The sequence below is a fragment of the Rhinolophus sinicus genome, chromosome 5 (genome assembly GCF_057876585.1).
Source record: "Rhinolophus sinicus isolate RSI-liver-muscle chromosome 5, RSI-T2T, whole genome shotgun sequence".
Lineage (NCBI taxonomy): Eukaryota > Metazoa > Chordata > Mammalia > Chiroptera > Rhinolophidae > Rhinolophus > Rhinolophus sinicus.
Window position 1 is genome coordinate 9,768,477 of NC_142505.1, and position 18,192 is coordinate 9,786,668.

General features: G+C 44.5%; 1 protein-coding gene across 2 annotated transcripts; it reads right to left on the reverse strand.

Annotated features, from left to right (window-relative positions):
• Nucleotides 1–439: 439 nt before the first annotated feature.
• On the reverse strand, nt 440–17,985 carry ZNF35 (zinc finger protein 35). Of its 2 annotated transcripts, none has more exons than XM_074312521.2 (4): nt 17,832–17,985; nt 15,553–15,867; nt 14,452–14,596; nt 440–9,586 (listed from the first exon to the last, which is right to left on the reverse strand). In XM_074312521.2, the coding sequence occupies exons 2-4, from the start codon at nt 15,742–15,744 to the stop codon at nt 8,340–8,342; spliced, it is 1,584 nt and encodes a 527-aa protein (XP_074168622.2). In that variant the 5' UTR covers nt 15,745–15,867; nt 17,832–17,985; the 3' UTR covers nt 440–8,339. The 2 variants fall into 2 exon arrangements, with proteins under 2 accessions (XP_074168622.2, XP_074168623.2); XM_074312522.2 differs by having other exon boundaries at nt 15,553–15,870; nt 17,832–17,954.
• Between the last annotated feature and the right edge of the window lie 207 nt (nt 17,986–18,192).

The window sequence follows — 18,192 nt, forward strand, 5'->3', positions numbered from 1 at the left end:
TGCCAGCTGCCCCATCCCCTGGGTCCCCACTCAGGCCCTAACCCAACTTGGCCCCCTAGCTCACCAACCCGAGGAGGAAGCACCACCACCTTCGGAGCCTGTGCGCGGCTCAGTGAGCCTGTCCAGGTGAAGAAACCGGCTGCAGGGTCATGCTGGGCAGGTCTAGGAAGCCGGGAGGTTATCTTCATCTTGGTGGTCCTCCCATTCAGTTCCTCCTGCTGGACCCGGAGGAAAAGGGGCGGGAGGCGCAGCCAAGACCCAACTCGGTCTTTACTCCAAAATGAATTTCAAATGGACCTATCTCAAAGGACTAGACGAAATCATGGCAGCACGCATAGTCTTGAAGAGGGGAAACTTTTGAGACATTAAATCGTAAATTTCGGAACAGCAAAAGTAAAAAGGACAAATTGTAAATCGGGAAAAATATTTGCAACACATATGGCAGATAAGAGTATTTTCTTTACTACGGTTTGTACAAATCAATTCTTAAAAGGATCAACCCAACAGAAAAACTGCTAAACATGAACAAGCAATTCACACACACACACACACACACACACACAAAAGAAATACACATGGCTTTTAAACACGAGATACAATAGCCAATTTCACTCATAACTGAATGTGAAACATGAGAGCATTTTTCATTTATCAGATCAGAAAACTAGTTTTATAGAGGATTCAGGGAAATTGTTATTTTCATACACACACTGGGAACCACATTTGCAATTTCTATCAGAATATCTAATGCACTTACCCTTGGATTTATCAATTTATCCTGCAAAGTTGCACATATCCCGAGGAGAGTGTGCCGGGATATTCAGCATGGCCTTGTTTGTAGTAGCAAAAGATAGAAAAGCACCTACGCGCCCAGCAACAGGGCACTCACTACATGAATCACGGTACATCCCACATAATGCACGATCACACAGCAGGGAACATAAAAAAAAATGAGGTAGATCTCATAGGCTAAAATAGAACCATCTCCAAGACACAAGTGAAAAAGCAAGTAGACAGTGTGTGTCCTAAGTTCCAATGGGGGGTGGTTGGGGGGGGGATACATAAGATTATAAATGTGTGGGCTATCTCTGGAAGGGCTAGCAATAATTTTACCATGGTTCTCGCTGGGGTCCTCCTACCGGGGTGCTCTGGCCTTGGAGGGAGACTTACTCTTCAGTTTATTTTTGTACCCAAACTGTTAGATGAGCGGGGTACCCAGAGGCACACTGAGGGACAAGCTTGGGAGAAGGGACACAGGCTTTGGCCTGAGTTATTCTAATCCTGTTTTTACTGGCTTTGAAAATGGGATGAGAACGTCCCTCCTGAGGTGAGGGTTAAATAAGATAAAGAACATTTGGCATTTAGCGCGGTGCCCGGCACACAGGACCCGCTCAACTAATGGGGCGGTTACAACCTTCCAATTGGCCAGCTAGGGCTTGGGTTGCCTCCCCCCTCTTCCCAACACCACAGATGTGAGTCACTGAGAACACAGGCTGGTCTCGGAGAGGCCCAAGGAAACCAGGGCCTCTCAGGCCTGGGCCACGTCTCCCCAGGGTGTGGAGGCTTGGATTTCTGGCTTTGGAATTTTGTCACTTGCCCCCAAGGCCTGCTCATTCTATCTGTCCCTTCTCTGCCTCCCTGTCACTGACTGACGGGAAGAGAATTCCACGGTCTCTCTTGGACTCTGACAAAAGCTGTCTGTGCGGTCTCCAGGATTTCTTTCTCCCCTCACCAGCCTAGTCTCCACGCTCCAGCCACAACTGTGTGGCACCAACACTGGGGTTACATATATTCTGCACTGAACTCCTTCGCCTGGCGTTAGGTCCTTGGAAACTGCACACTTTTTCTCTGGTCCCTTATTCTACTGCTCCCCCCACCCATTCCACACTCCACAAGAATGTCTCACCACTTTGCACAAGCCACAATCTTTCTCTTTTATTAACTTTCCCCCTCCTGACCATAAGAGATTCAGGCTCATAGTAGAAAATGTAGACAATGCAGAAAACTTTAACCACTGCTAATACCAGATGTACTTATTATTTCCTTCCAGGCTTTTCTGTGCATGTACATTTAAGAAAACTGGGCTCTCTGTACATACCATTTAATTTTGTAGTTTTGCATATTTCGTTTAATATTTTGAACATTTATCATCTCACTAAATAATCTTTAAAATATGATTTTTAGTGGTTACATAATATTCCATCATATTGTAATGCAACCATTCCCCTATTGTTAGTCATTTCGGTTATTTCCAATGTAAAATAACATTGATAAATTCGTTAATCATTGTCAAAATACTCATCTTTAAGATAGCTTTCTAAAGTGGTATTACTGTACCAAAGCATATCAAGATTCTTTTTAAAATGGTTGAGCTTTCCCTAACATGATAATGGGTTAATATGGTTTAAAATATATAAATAATGATAGGATAAGGGGAAAAAATTCCTAGAAGATGGAAAAGGGATGAGGTGATAACTGAGAAAGTTGGATAGAGGGAATAACAGCTTGGAACACTTGCTGAGGGCAATACAATGGAAAGAGGTGGCTGGGCTACCCTGCCAACCCTCAGAGCAACTTGGCACTGGGAAACCCAGGTACAATGAAGGGTAAGAGGGAGAGGTGGGCCTCAAACTAAGGGCACTAAGGGAAGTCTGTACTAACCAATGACTCCCTTCTCTCCCACTCCTAGAGAAGCATTTACAGCATCCAATCCCCAGACAAAAACATCAGAGAATTTTTTGCTAAAAAAGTATCAGAGCACCAGACCAAAGGTCTCTGAGTTTCGGCATTTAGAGGTTTCCAGAGAAATAGCTTGCTCTCTACGAATCATTTTAGATGGAAGCCTTTTACTAGGCAAATCCCACTCCCATACAGAGGTCTCATTTGGGCTTTCAATACATACACACAGATCTAAGTCTGTAAGAATCACAACACATCTGAGAAAAGTCTCCAGTGAAAGTCAACAAAGAGGAAAAAGAACTCAGGGGCAGCGGCATGGGGAGGGGGTGATATAATTTAGGTGACAGAAGAGACTTTTAAGACAACTCTTTTAATTAGATACTTAGATTTGAGAGGTTTCTCTAAAATGAGAATAGTATTCTACAAAAAAGGAACAGGAAACAAGATTCTTAGAAATTAAACTAATTACCACCCTGCCCCCACCAAAAAAAAAATCACTAGAAATGTTGAAAAGTAATCAAAATACTCTCCCAGAAAATGACACAAGGAAATGGAAATAACAGAGAAAGTAGCTGAGGATCAATCCAGAAGTTCCAACATTTGATTGACAGGAATTCCAGAAAGAGAACAGAAAAAAAACATATCGAAAGGGGAAACTGTCACATAAATAACACAAGAAAATTTCCACGAGTACAAGTACCTGAGTCACTAAATTGAGAAATTCCACTGAGTACACAAAGGAATTGAGTGTGCCAGGGATAAAGAGGAGACGTTAAAATCTTCTGGCCATGGGGGTGGGGAAACAGATCACAGTAATGTACATACTATTTATTGATTGTCATAAAAATAAGAATCCGACTAGAATCAGACACCCCAAACTGCTGGGGAAATGTTTCAGTCTAGAATTCCAGAGCCAGTCAAACTCCCAATCCAGTGTGAGGGCAGAGAGTTTTTGATACGTAAGCACTCAACATCTTAGCTTTCCACATACTCTTTCTTGCCAAGTGACTTGAACATGTGCTGTAGCAAAATGAAGGAATAAATGAAGAAAGAGGAAGATGTGGAATTCAGGACACAACACAGCGCAGTGTGAGAACAGAACAGTAGGCAGAAAGACCACCAAGGACAGACTAGAGCCGGCGGCTGGAGGTCTCAGGAAGGGAGATACAGAGGAAAAAGGAGCTCAAGAGTAATTGGATGGGGAACTTGAGAATAACTGAGGATGTGAAATAAGCAACCAGGACAAGGGGGAAGAAAGGCAACGAGAACCTCCAGTAAGAACAAAATGCTGTTCCAAAAAGGAAATACAATCAGTCAGCTACTCAGATCTGCTGTGAACATTTACACGGTCACAACAACATTGACGCTATTTATTTTCAACTTGTAGAACCAATCAATAAACAAAGCATAAAAGACCAACTATGATTACAGAACAGAATTCAATAATGACCAGACTTGACATTGTCGGAGGCAGAGATGTAGAAAAAGGAAGGAGAAAGGGCAGGGTGCATCCCACATCTTACAAAAGGAAGAACTGAGATACTGTGTATAGTTAATATAAGAAAAACTAAGTATGTAAATATAATAATTTATTTTTTCCTGATTATAAAATTCTTGCTCCTTATAGGAAATATGGTAATTATTAAAAAGAAAAAAAAAACCGCTTTAACCACCCATAGTTCTATTATCCATGGGACCTGGATTTGAGCCTAAACTCTGCATTTTACCATCTAGTGACCAAGTCACTTAACCACTTATAACATTTTCTTATATTTCCTTCAGGTAATTTATCTATATACTTTTTAATAGTATATAGCATATGTAACAACAACATGAGAACTGTACTATATACACAATTTTGAATCCAGATTGTTTTTCACTTTAAAGCATAAAACTCTGGATACATATGTCGTGCTCATCTATATTTCTAAATATACTTCTAAACACGCCCTCGGCCATCGGGCAGTTAGAGTTTCCCAGGGATGGGGATTGAACCAAATCTCACAAGAAACCGAAGGTTAAGCTAAGGAGGCGGGGGCTGGGTGGGGAGTGGCAGGGAGTGATTCCAGGCCCCTAAGACTGTGTAAGCGAAGGCACACAGAAGAGCAAGCACGTGCCTCGAGGCTACAGTAAAAGGTGCGTAGGAAGAGAGGAGTTTGGAAAGAGACTATGAAGAGCTTAATAAATCATGTAAATGACGACCACTAGGCGTGGCCTGACTGACAGCTCTTGGTAACTTACGAAAACAGGGCTTCAAAGCTCCCATCCACTTCTAGCAAGACCCGCCAAAGGAGAGGTCACCCCAAGGAAAAGGAGAACCGAAGCCAACTCTGAACAAGGGGCAGTCACTTGTTGTCAGAAACTGTACAGAAAACGATGCGTGGTTATTCATTTTGAGGGCTGGAATGGAATTGGGAGGGAAAGTTAGTTGGGGAAGAATGTGATCTGATAATCCACTAGGCTCACATGATTTGTCCTGACCCTGGGTACAGGTTTGTGGAATCCCAGATCTGGAGATGAAACACAAGCAGAAATGTAAAGTCACTTCGTTGAATGAGGAACACAAATGCATGCTATGTAAAACGGTTTGCTCACATAAATAGTTGATACAATCACTTAAAATACAAATAAGTTAGGTCACAGAGTCTTAACAGCCAAGGGTTGGCAGAGGCACAGGACCCCCAGGGAAGCCCCTGTAGTTAGCGTCCTGTTTTGCTGGAACCACAGAGAACACTGCACATACACGTAGACCCTTATACCCCCCACCTCTCTGATCACACATATTCTTGCCCTGCAGGCTTTATGTCACTGCAGGGGCTTATTACCTTGGTTGCACATTGGATCCCCTCCAGAGTTTTAAAAATACTGAGGCCTGGGGAATACGAAAAAACTTTTAAAGAGCCCTAGGCGATTCTGACCTGCAGCCAAGGTTGAAAACCACTGCTGTACTGCAAGGTTGGGGCACTGATTCTCAAACTAGCTTTATATCACAGTCACCTGGGTGGCTTTTCTGAACGACCTACGAATGGAAGTCTTTACCCAGCAAATCACAATCACCCATGATTGAACATTCAACACTGAGAATGAACATACAATGTGAAGCTAAAACAGTTTAACTGTCTTAATGCTCCTAAGTCTCAGCTGGTAACTTTCAGGAACACACACGGTTGGCCTCATGGTCAAGGTCACAGATTTACCCCAAATCTTCAGACCTGCTCTCCCTCCTTTTCAGCTTCCTGATCATGCAGGGAAAACCCCTAACTTGTTCCTACTCTCAGCAGAGACATGTGGTGTTATCTTTGGGTCTCTCCACCCGCAGACAGGGGGACAGGAACAGGCATTGTTAGGGTCAGTGAGGGCATGAGCATTTTTGATTCTTACTTTTGAATCCCACTGATTTCTTGTGTTTGTGTCCTTATGATTTAGAGTGAAACTGGGAAAAGAAGTTGCACATGCTTTGATGAAAGACAATAGTTCAAGGGAAAAAAGAGGAAATTAATAAGCTTTCTTGTGTATGCTTTCGGCATGTGAAAGTGCTCTGTAAACTACAAAACACTGTTGATTAATATTTAGTCTTGTAGAAATGAGAGCATAAACGCATGGGACTTCTGCATGAGAGCTGTACCACACTGCGTATCATCAGGTACGGCATTTATGATAAATGCTCTTGCGTGCTGAGGGGATGGTGGTGGACAGACCCCGAAATCAGACTTAAATTCCATTCTCAGATTTGCTGCTTGCTGGTCACACTGCCTAAGGCACACCCCAAAATCTGTCACCTCAGCTTCCGTATCTGAAAATGAGAGTACATACCCCATCTCAGGCTCTCCACAGATCTGGGTGGGGATTACAGGTGGTTAGACAAGCAGCATGGCAGAACAAAGAGAATCTGGATTTAGGTTCGTGGATTTCAATACAGGTGCTGTCATTTGTTACACAGCCTTGCTTTAAATGACCACTCTCAGGTAAATGCGGCAAACACCTCTTTCAATGTTATAAAGATTCAGGTCAGGAGCTACATGAAAGCATGAGCTAAGTACTGGGTGTCATGATTTCACACACATAGGTACACAAAGAATAAAGTTCTATATAAATACAAGGCAATATTATTACATAACTCTACCTATTGCATAGTTTTATAAATAATTTTCCAGGACTAAAGGCTCAATGGTAACAAAGGTATCTTACCTTAGCCAGTTTCTTCATCCTTCTAAAAGTATTCATATTCCAATACCTTTGAATTTCTCAAAAAAACAAATTAAGACCTTAGGAATCTCACTCTGCCTCCTCCCTGTCCCTTCCTTTCCCTCTTTGGTCGTCGCAGAATGAGAAGGGCTCCATTCTGTCTTCTAAAGACCATCCAGAAAGTGAGACTGACACACTGAGCCCGCTGGCTGGGCCTAGGCAGAATGAGCCAAGAAAACATGGGCACACCTCTAGGCAGGCTGTATTTTTTGACTCCACTGTCTGAGAAGGGGGAGGTTAGGGGCATCTCACTCAACGGAATGCAGTAGGAACTGGGGCTCATGGTACTTGGAGAGTTGTTGATCTTAGCAAACGAACACAGCCCAGCAGCACTTGGCGGCCCCAGTGTGTGGTCTCCATCAGTCCTCAAGTGCTTGGTCATGTAGACTGGGGAATGGTCACGAGGCTCGTCTGAGGACCCCAAGGCTTTACCACACCAAGGTTTATGAGGTATAGACAGTGAGGGAGACAGCTGTTTCCTGCTTCTGTCCATTTTAGGAGCAGTAAATGGTTATCAGGTTTACCAAAATACTTTTTAAATGACCTATGTAATGGAAAGCTTATAAATGTTCATAGGTGAGTTGGGGAATTGCTACCTCAGTGGTTTCCTTTACTGGTCACTGCTTAACCCAAAATACTAGGACACAAGGTTCAAATCTCCCAAATTTCATTAGGCAGACCTATACCGGTAACCTGCCTGCTGCTCAAGGAATTACCAGTTTTGAAAAACAAAATTTAGAGACCAGCCTGGTGGCTCAGGTGGTTGGAGCACCGCGCTCCTGACGCCGAGGTCGCCGGTTCGATTCCCACATGAGCCAGGGAGCTGCGCCCTCTACAGCTAAGATTGTGAACAACAGTTCTCCCTGAAGCTGGGCTGCCATGGGCTACGGTGGCCAGAGTGAGTGGCCGGCAGCTAGAGTGAGCGGCCAACAGCCAGCCATGAGCTTCTGTGAGCAGCCGACCAGCAACCAACTGCCTCAGGCAGGGGAGCGCAAGGCTCATAATACCAGCATGGGTCAGGGAGCTGTGTCATACACAACCAGGCTAAGAAACTACGGCTCGAACCGGAGTGGAGGGGGAGGCAGAAAAAGGGGGAAAAATTTAAAAATACCTTTCCCCAAATGGGACCTTTATCACTTAGCTTTGTATGACCCATTTCTAAGAAAGCCACATTCTATTTCAGACAATGTGACCACTTAGGGTACAGTTAAAAACAAAGCCCTTGCCTTTAGGTGCTTAGTTTTCATTTTCTTTAAATTAGCCTCTGAAACGCTTGTTTTGGGCTGCACTCCTGAAAACTGTTCATTTTAAGGACATAGCAGGCCTCACTTTTACAAAGGAGGAAGCAAAGAGGTGTACGTTAGAGGTGCAGTAGGCATGACCAATGCCTGGAGGCCTTCCTCTTCCTCGGCTTGTTACTCCACAAGGTGGGTCCGGTGGTGGCGCATGAGGTGTGAGTTAGAAATGAAAGCAGCACCACACCTCTCACACTCGTAGGGCTTCTCCCCAGTGTGGGTTCTCTGGTGCACAGTGAGGCTCGACCTCTGCCTGAAGGCCTTGCCACACTCACTGCATGTGTAAGGTTTCTCCCCATTATGGATTCGCTGATGAATGAGCAGGTACGAGCTGCAGGTGAAGGCCTTCCCACACTCATTACACACGTAAGGAAGATCCCCGCTGTGAATCCTCTGGTGCACAATAAGGCAAGAGAGCTGGCTGAAGGCTTTTCCACACTCGCTGCAGTCATAAGGTTTCTCCGCAGTGTGAATTCTCTGGTGCACGATGAGGTGTGAAAAACAGCTGAAGGCCTTCCCACACTCTTTACACTCATATGGCTTCTCACCAGTATGGCTTCGCTGATGCACAATAAGGTTTGCGCTCTGGGTGAAGGCTTTGCCACAGTCGTTACAGGCAAAGGGCTTCTCCCCGGTGTGGATCCTCTGGTGTACAATGAGGTTTGAGCTCCGGGTAAATGTCTTCCCACACTCGTTACATTCATAGCATTTCTCTGTAATGTGTACTTTCTGGTGCCGGGCAAGCTGTGAGCTATAACTGAAGGCTTTCTCACATTCACTGCACTTAAAGGTTTTCTCTAAGGAGTGGATTTTTTGATGGACAGTCAGATTTGAACTCTGAGTGAAGGCTTTCCCACATTTTGAACAAACATAGGGTTTCTGGCCAGTGTGGATCCGCTGATGCACTACGAGGTTTGCGCTCTGAATGAAAGCCTTCCCACACTCACGACATTCAAAGGGTTTCTCCCCAGTGTGGATCCGCTGATGCACTACGAGGTTAGCACTCTGACTAAAACCTTTCCCACACACACTGCATGTAAAAGGCTTCTGCCCAGGCTGGCTTCTCTGATTTTTAACAGAGCCAGAACTAAGGCTGTCTCTTTCCCCAAATGTCTGATACTTCTGGTCGTCCTCTTCTTTGAAACTTTCAGGTACATGACAATCCTTCACTGTCACTTGTCTGAAGTCTTTCTTTTCCCTCTTAATTCTCTGCCTCTTTAACAGGGTGCTCTTTTCACAGGCTTCTCCTAACTCAGATCCTCGAGGGTCCGCTTTCTGGATTCTGCTGAGTATCAGGAAGGGTTCTTCTGCTCCATCACATATCTCAGTTTTGGGAACCAACAACTGTGGGTTCTTGGTTTCAGCAACTGAGACAACAAACAGAAAATACACTGTTAGCGTCTTCTGACCTAGAAAACGAATAGGATCACGAAGTTATAAAAGTCAGGGAGTATGTGACTTCAGCGTCTGTAAAATGGCTCCATCAGAAGAAAGAATCCCCTCCCAGGTCACCTCTCTTCTGTGGGTCCTTCTACCTGTCTGTGAGCTCTCCCACGCCTAGAGCAGGAGCCACTGACTCATGGTCTTTCTAGAACTTCTGTTCCACTTAACTTCATTAGACACTTAATCCACCTGCTCGTGCCAGGAAAGCTGTCTCCAGACAAGTCTCCTCCTGACTGTGTGATGACTGATCTTGCAATTAAGACTGGTTATGGAGGACACCAGTCTCTCCCCAGGCTTGCCGCTTACCATAGGCACTTAGGGTGGATTAACTTACAACCCACCAGTTAATTAGGGAGATTCCCTACCTGTAAACAAAAATCTAGGCAACTCAGGCTTTTGTGCATGAGGATGCTGGCTAGCAAAGAGAGGCTACGCATGGACAGAAAGGACCACAGTGGCCAAAAGCATCCAAAACATCCGGAGGCTGTGGAGCAGAGAGGTTAAGAACATGAATTCTGGAGCCAGTCTGCCTGGTTTCAAATACCTGCTCTGTACTTACCAGCTGCATGAGTTTGGACTAGTAACTTAACTTCTCTGTGCCTCAGTTTCCTTATCTCTAAAACAGGGACAATAATAGTATCTACTTCATGATACATGAGATGATTAACTGAGTTTCTCTGTCAACTGCTGAGAGCAGCCATGGAGCACAGTAAGTGGCTCTGTGAGTGTCTGCAGTGACTTTCAGCCTGGCCAGTGGGCTTTGGGTCACAGAGCCAGGAGCCAGGAGCCAGGAATTGAACCTCAGGGGATGGAAGTGGCTATGGTGATAGATGGCAACACTAGAGGGGACTAAAGAAGAATGTGAACAGTCAACACCTTACCTCTTGTGTCGAGGAAACGCTGACCTTTTTGAGTTAAGGGTGAGACACGGCGTAGCCTGCTCCATAATGCCAAACAATATGAGCACACCAAAACTTCCCGAAGTTTTGAAACTGACTAGTCAGAAAGTTTTGAAACTTCTTGAAGTTTTGAAACTGTAGCTGCACTACATTGCCTCAGAACCCAAATAGTGTCAGAAAGGGGTCCTGCAGTCAGTGACATCACAGTTCCTATCCACCCCCACCACCCTTGACACTGGCATGTGCGCCCATGTGGCCAGTGTTGCTCTCTACCAGTGTTGGCAGAGGGAACCCTTACTAAGTGTGAATTAAACCAAGCTCAGGAAACCTACTCAAATAGAAAGTGGAATGAGGGTCAGCAGGGGTGGGAGGCAGGCCTGCAGGAGAGGGGGTCTTCCCCCAGGGGTCTCAGCTCAGACATGAGCAGTAAAGCTGTCAGCCCGATCATGGCCTCAGCAGCAACTGCCAGTGGGGTGGGGGTAGGGGGAACCCAGCATCCACAAAACATCCTCCTGGCTCAGGCCAGGGTGAACCAAGGAGGTGAGTGGGTGGGACAGGGATGTCGGGGTGCTACCCAATATGGGGGGCAGGGAAACAGCCCAGTTTGGTTGCCTGGCTAAGACCACAGTAACATGAAATTCCATCACAATCATTCAGATAAAAAAGGCAATGTTGGAGAAAGGAAATGCCTGAGTACTGGATGTAGTAGAACCTGAATGTGACAGTAAAAAAAAAAGTGAAATGTTAATCTTTTTCTGGTTATTTCTACTCCTATTGTTCTGATGTCTTGTTTTTGTTTTGTTTTGTTTTTTAAATTTACTCCATTTTTCTCCCTGTAATTTAACTGCTCTCATATCTTCTTTTCGTCCTACGTACTTTTTCCTTGTACTTCTTTCCCCTACTCTACTTCTCTATCACTTGCCTCTCCTAGTGATTATTTAAATTTTTTTTTTTTTTTTTTAACGAGTGAAATATTCTGATTTTTTTCTTTGTAGTTTCATGTCTCTTCGGCTTTTCTTCATTACATTCTTCTCATTTATGTTCTCTGCTATTCTTCATCACCTACATCTCACCTTACTCTTCTCCCTTCTAATGTCTCCTTCTCTTTTTTTCCACCTCCTTCTTCTTATCCTTTAGCTCCCCACCACTAACACTGGGGGCCCCCACCCCCACCAAGCATCTCTCCAACAGAAAAAGCCCAGGAATACTTTAGTTCATAGCCCCACTCCCTCCCGACCTCACTCCCACCTTCCTTACTGTGAGGATGAGAATATCAGAAAGACATGAGAGATGAAGACCATGGGTATTACTGAATCAATTAGGTCCCATCACAGAAACAATTCCTTCTGTTTATGTTAAAATTATTACAGAACCGGGTACAATCGTAATGTAAAGGGTCTTAATATAAGAGGTTATTTAGGGAGGGCCGGATGGCTCAGTTGGTTAGAACATGAGCTCTGAACAACAGGGTTGCCAGTTCAATTCCCACATGGGATGGTGGGCTGTGCCTCCTGCAACTAAAGATTGAAAACGGCAACTGGACTTGGAGCTGAGCTGCGCCCTCCACAACTAGACTGAAGGACAAAGACTTGGAGTTGATGGGCCCTGGAGAAACACACTATTCCCCAATATAAAAAAAAGAAAGGTTATTTAACAGTTTCATTACTGGAATAAAGTAAGAGTTAGGGTGTTGGCAAGTGCCCAAGGGAATCAAGGCCAATTCTGTGTCCACAAACTCAAACCTACTTGAGCGATTAATCAGCCAATTACTTGGGACCTGTTCACCTTGGCTTCTTTGAGATGGTATTTTTTCCTTTTTTGGATCTTATAGTATAACTGTAACTTTAGGAAAGTTCAGAAATAAGTAAAAACTCATTGTGATAAACTACAGCACAGACACAGTAGTAAGTTCTGAAATCAATACTTTTGATTTCAAAAGAAAAATCAAAAGAAACCTTCTTTCATTTAAAAGAGATCTAAAATGCTATATACGTCTGCCACCTTACCTGGTAACTGTATTCTGAGATATGAAGGGTAATTTGATTCAGTAAATTGGTAAGTCCAACTCATTAGATTTACAAGAGTTGTGTTTATCAAGATTTTATATATAAGATTTGTAAGTCTGCCTACTTAGGTGTTGGAAATGTTTTAAAGAATTAGAGATATGTTAAACTTGCAATTTAATGTATTTGTATATTTTTTATTTAAGGAAATTGGCACATAGGTGGAATTAACTGTTTAAAAATTTTTTAAAAATTTAATCTATAAATCTTGAAGCTTACCTAAACATGAATTAAAGAAAAAGTACAAGTGCTCTCACTTGGATATAACTATTTCTAGATGTATAAATGAAATAAAAATAAGTTATGCTTAAAGGCTTAAAAACTTGGTTCTAAATGTATAAACTTTAATAAATTCAACATTAATTAATATATAGGAAACTGCAGATAAACGGTCTCAGACTTTAAACTCCCAGTAACTCATCAAAATTTCCAAAGTACTTTCATGGATATGATTTCATCATCAAAACGCAACTGTTCTCCTTTACTGGTGTGGAAGCTAAAAAAGGGCAAGTCTGTCTTATTAAGTATCCCCAGCACTGATCAAGCTGCCTAGCATACAGGAAGCCGGCCCCCCACAAATTCTGCTTTTATTGAATGAATGCACCCCAGTTTACAAAACAGGAAACGGACATCCAGAGACAGAACGGGTTTCCTCAAGGTCACAGAACTATCAGCAGCAGGGCAGCAACTACACTCAGGTCTCTCTTCATTCTTAGAGCCGGTGTTCCCACTATCACCGACTGTGGACAAGGCTGGCCGCACACAAAGGTAAGTCTTGGCTGGGAACAGAGTCTTGAGGGAAGAGGCAGAGAAGGGAAACAGGCCATTCCTGGTAGATGGGGCCAGTCGTTGTACTTAAGACTATGAATGACTAATAAGCAAGGAAACAGAAAAGAAGTGATACACGGGAATGCACCAGAGACCGGGAACAGAAAGCAGAAAGTGGGGAACAGAAGCTGCGCAGAGATTGAGGAATAAGTACAAAACGGACAAGAAAATGAAAAGGTAGAGACCCTAAACTTCCCCACAACACTGGTTTAAGAAAGTGACTCGGTCCGTAAATGCCTGAGGAGTTGGCTAGAGAGGAGAGCGGGTACAAAATATTCAGGCGCAGATTAGGTACAGATTAGACTCGTAACCTGAGTGCCAAACAGGCCTTGGCAGTGCTCCAGGGGTTGCTGCCATTGCACAGGACTCATGGCTACCACGTTCTTGACCCAGGTACACAACACTCTAAAGGCAAGCTTCTGCCACTGCTGGTCAGACACAGAGAACAAACTTCCCTTTCCTGAGTCCCAGTTTAGAGAGAACCAGGTGACAAGCCACTACTACCCTCCATGAAGACCCAGTTTTGAACATCATCACAGCTGACACAACTGCTCAAAATCTGCTAGATTTTGCACAAAGACCTATGAAAACGGAACATCTCCAGAGCATTTTCACAAAAATTACCACAAAAGTTGAGCCTTCCTACCTTAGCTAGCTTCTCTTGCAGGCTCAGCAACCTGTGATAAACACAAAGTACATGACAAGGACATGTAGCTACATGTGTGAATACATATGAAAACTGCTGAACAATAAATGTGATTAAAAGGTGACTTTGGAGTTCACCCGTGTTTCTTGGGCATTCTGAGACTGTGTGCAAAGGAAGCCATTTCCCAGAAAAATGCACAGGCATCTTTCAGCATTCCTCTATCTGGCTCTCCCTCAGTATTCAGTATACACCTCAGTATTCTCTGTTGCTCAAGCTAGACCAGAACACTGTTCTCTGAAAAGATTTCGAGAAATCCCGGTGGTCCAATTCTGAATCAGGGGGTTGAACCTTACCTGGAGAGGTCATGTTCCCATGAGTCTCCAGTATCTCGGTCTTGGCCACAGTCCCTGGTGTTGAGCAGCTGCCAAGGGCTGAAGCAGCAGGCACATCCTGCGTTGCTTTCAAGACTACCGCCATGTCCCAGGACACGTTCTGACCCTAGAGACAAGCAGGCAGAGGTGGGCTTAGAAGGGGACTGTCGTGGGGGGGGGGGGGTCAGCTTTTGAAGATGAGAACGTAAGTACCTATTCCTGGAGGCCACAAAACCAACAAACCCAAATCCCCAAACATTAAAAAATGAAAATGTAAAACAAGGAAAAGGAAGCCAGTCTTCCTGATCCCCAAGATGAGTCGGGCACAGCAGCAAGCCGGCCAGCTTCTCACCCATCGCTTTGATTTCACCTCACTGCCCACTCTAGCATCCGAACCTAACTTGCCAGAGGGTGCATGACAGGATAAGACAGCACAGGGGGACATTTTCCAGAGTCAAATTTTCGGAGGTCTGAAGGTCAAAGATCATATTACAAAAAGGCTGTGGGGAACCTCACCTGGCTAGAGATGGTAAGGGGAGCATTTGAAAACATTAAGGACCACGGTACAAAGCACCGGCTCACCACTCGAAGTGTGGTCTGCAGATCACCTGGGACTTGTGAGAAACGCAGAATCTCAGACCACACCCCAGACCTTCTGAAACAGAATCAGTATTTTAAGAGGGCCCCCCCGCCAACTCCCATGCATGTTAAGGTTTGAGAAGCACAGGTTAGAGTTATCACACCCTAACTGGAATCACTTGAAGAGTTTTGAAAACTACCGAAGTCTGGGTCCCACCCCGAGATAATGACTCACTGGAATGGGGCATGGCATGGGCACCACGATTTTACACAAAGCTCCCCAGGTAATTCTGTGTAGCAGTTTGAGGACCATTGGTTTGTAGAAAGTACTAAATGTCACTTTAATCCAAAGAGGATGCTTCTGTCATATTCCAAAGGACTAAAGCTCAGCGCCATCGCTAACCAACAAGACTCCAGATGTGCAAGCAGAGAGACCATGTCCCCTCTGAAACCACCTGAGATTTCCAGGTCTCTCCTCCTCCTTCCTCCAACACCATTATTTACCTTTTCCTCCTGTTCTGCTACATCAAGGCCTGTCTGGGGACCCTCTCCAGGAGCCCAGACTTTGATGTTCCCACAGTGCACCTGCTGGCTGGATGCCTGACCTAGGAAGTTTTCTTCCTCTTCCTCCTCCTTTTTCACTGTCACTGGACCCCAAGGGGCCAAGGCCATGGCTTCTCTCAAATCTGCAGTCATCTTCTCTGCTCAGCAGCGGAACTCCTACAGCTGGGGGCTGCCCAGCAGAGGTCAAGCCCCATCTAATCTTTAAGTTGAAAAGTTTCTTCTTGAGTTTCTCCCCAGGGCCAGGATGAGTACTGTCTACTGAGAAATCAGAAAACATTGTTAGCACCGAGCAGGGGTTTGCCTGGATGCCACTGCGTCCCTTGGCCACTTTCCCCAGCACCTAGCGTAGGTAGCGGCCAGTGCAGCACAGGGTCTGCTCTACTCCTCCCTCATTGGATGGAAGGGGTTGGACTGTAAACACGTAATTTGTCCCCATTATAGTTACATTCCAAACAGCTTTATATAATGTCTATTGACTTTTTCCTGATTATTAGTGTCTTTATTGTAAAAACTTGAAAAATACAGAAAATGATTAAGAAAAATCACCTCCACAGAGATAAGCACTGTATATTGTGGAATATGATAGCTTTTAAGGGAAAACTTCCAACCACACTGACAATTAGGACAACTTAAACTTTTTGTTTTTAACTACGCAGATACATATTTTCACAATTATCATCTTTTTTTTTTAAAAGAAAATTTTAGTGTTAAGGTTAAACAATAGAATGAACAAAAGAATCTGAAGAAATCAACATGTTAGGAGTGGTTATCTCTGGGTGATGTAATGACAAGTACTTTTGAGGTTCTTTTTGTTTGATTTTTATGTGTTCCATTTCTTCCAAATGTCTTGTGAAGCCAAGTATTACTCTGAAGATAAAAGGATTGTTTCATATTGCCATTCTTCACACTTACCATTTTTACTAGCTACACAATAACCCATGGTGCTGATTAAGTGTCGTTCTCATTGATAAAGGATCAGTAATACAGAAATACATAGACTATGTCCTACACACACACAAATAGCTATCAATGTACTTACCAGTCTTTTCTCTGCACTTCCATACATGTACACCTTCACATTCACACATATTGCTGATTTTTCCAAAATACACATTAGATCACACATGTACACTGCTCAGCACCCTGCATTGTTTATTTTTTGAACTCAATTTCTATATTTCACAGTAGTCTTGATAGTCTTAGGGAGATGTTTCATACATATACACAGAGCCACCTCATTCTGGCACAGTACTCTAAATGATACCTGTAATTTACTTAACCACCCTTTATTTATGAACCATTGCTTTAGTAAAAGAAGTTTTGTTTCCAGTTACTTTCTTAACAATACTAAACGTTAAAATTTTTCTGTGTAAACAGAATAGAAGGATTATTGGCTGAAGAATTTTACGGTTGACACATATTGCCCAACTGCTTTCTAAAAGGACGGCACCAAATCACACCGTTACCAACTTTAACAGTACCCCTTTGTCATAGCTAAGCCAGCAGGTTTGGGTTGTTTTTTAGAGTTTGTAATAAAATCATCTTACCATTCTTGTTGATTATGAAGAGAATGAAAATTTTCTATTCCCCTTTAGATGCTTTATTAGAAAAAAAGTGCTAAATTTTACTAACTCCCTTTTTGCTGCTACTGAAGTCATCATATGCTTTTTCTGAAGTGCTAACTGACAAGTTATTGTATATCGTACACTGAATTTCTTGAGTAATGCAATACTTTCATTTCTGCAACAAATTTAATTCTGGAGAATTAATCTTTCCTTGATTAGCTGAATTCCACCGGGTAGGAAGGCCCTGAACCCTCGTTTCACCTGTGTATACGCAAGACTGGCTACTGTACTGTCATCAGACTGCTGATCAAACTCAAATCGGCCTCCAGCCCCAGACACCACAGAGGCCCCTCGCAAAGACTTCCCTTTCAATGGCCTTTCCCTGTCTCCAAATGTGACAACCCATCTCATCTGCCTCCAAGCCCCACGCAGTCCTGTTCTCGGGATAAGCCTGGCGTGGGGAGGTTCGTGTCCAACCTCCCCCGAGGCCAGGCCCCCGGTAGGCAACAGCCGGGTTTCCGAGGTGGTGGGACGCGGAGCCACCCTCGGACAGACAGGGCTGGTGTCCCCCAAGGGAGGACACGCCCGCCCGACCCTGTGATGGCCCCTCCCGCGCCGCCGACGTTCGCAACCAACCCCGCCAGCCCCGCTCACCGTGCGCCGCAGAGAGGCCCGGCCGCAGCTCGCGGGCTTCGGAGCAGAAGGCCCGCAGGCCGGCACCTCTGCGCCTGCCGGCGCGAGAACAATGACCGGACAGGAAGTGCCTCGGGATGGGCTTCCGGCTCCCCAAGTCTCCAGGCCGGCCTCTCTAGGAATCTTGGAGGTGTTTTCCTCTCGATGGGTGTCCAACATCGCTCCGGACGAGGCACGAGAGCAAAAGCGCTTTGCAGGATGCCAGTGGGCTTGTGGCCCTGAGCCTCGGGGAGCGGAGCATTCCCAAGCTGGGCCGGGGCAACTAAGCGAGGCGCGCAACGGGAGACTGAAGCTACAATGCATGAATCTGCAGGAAGCCCTG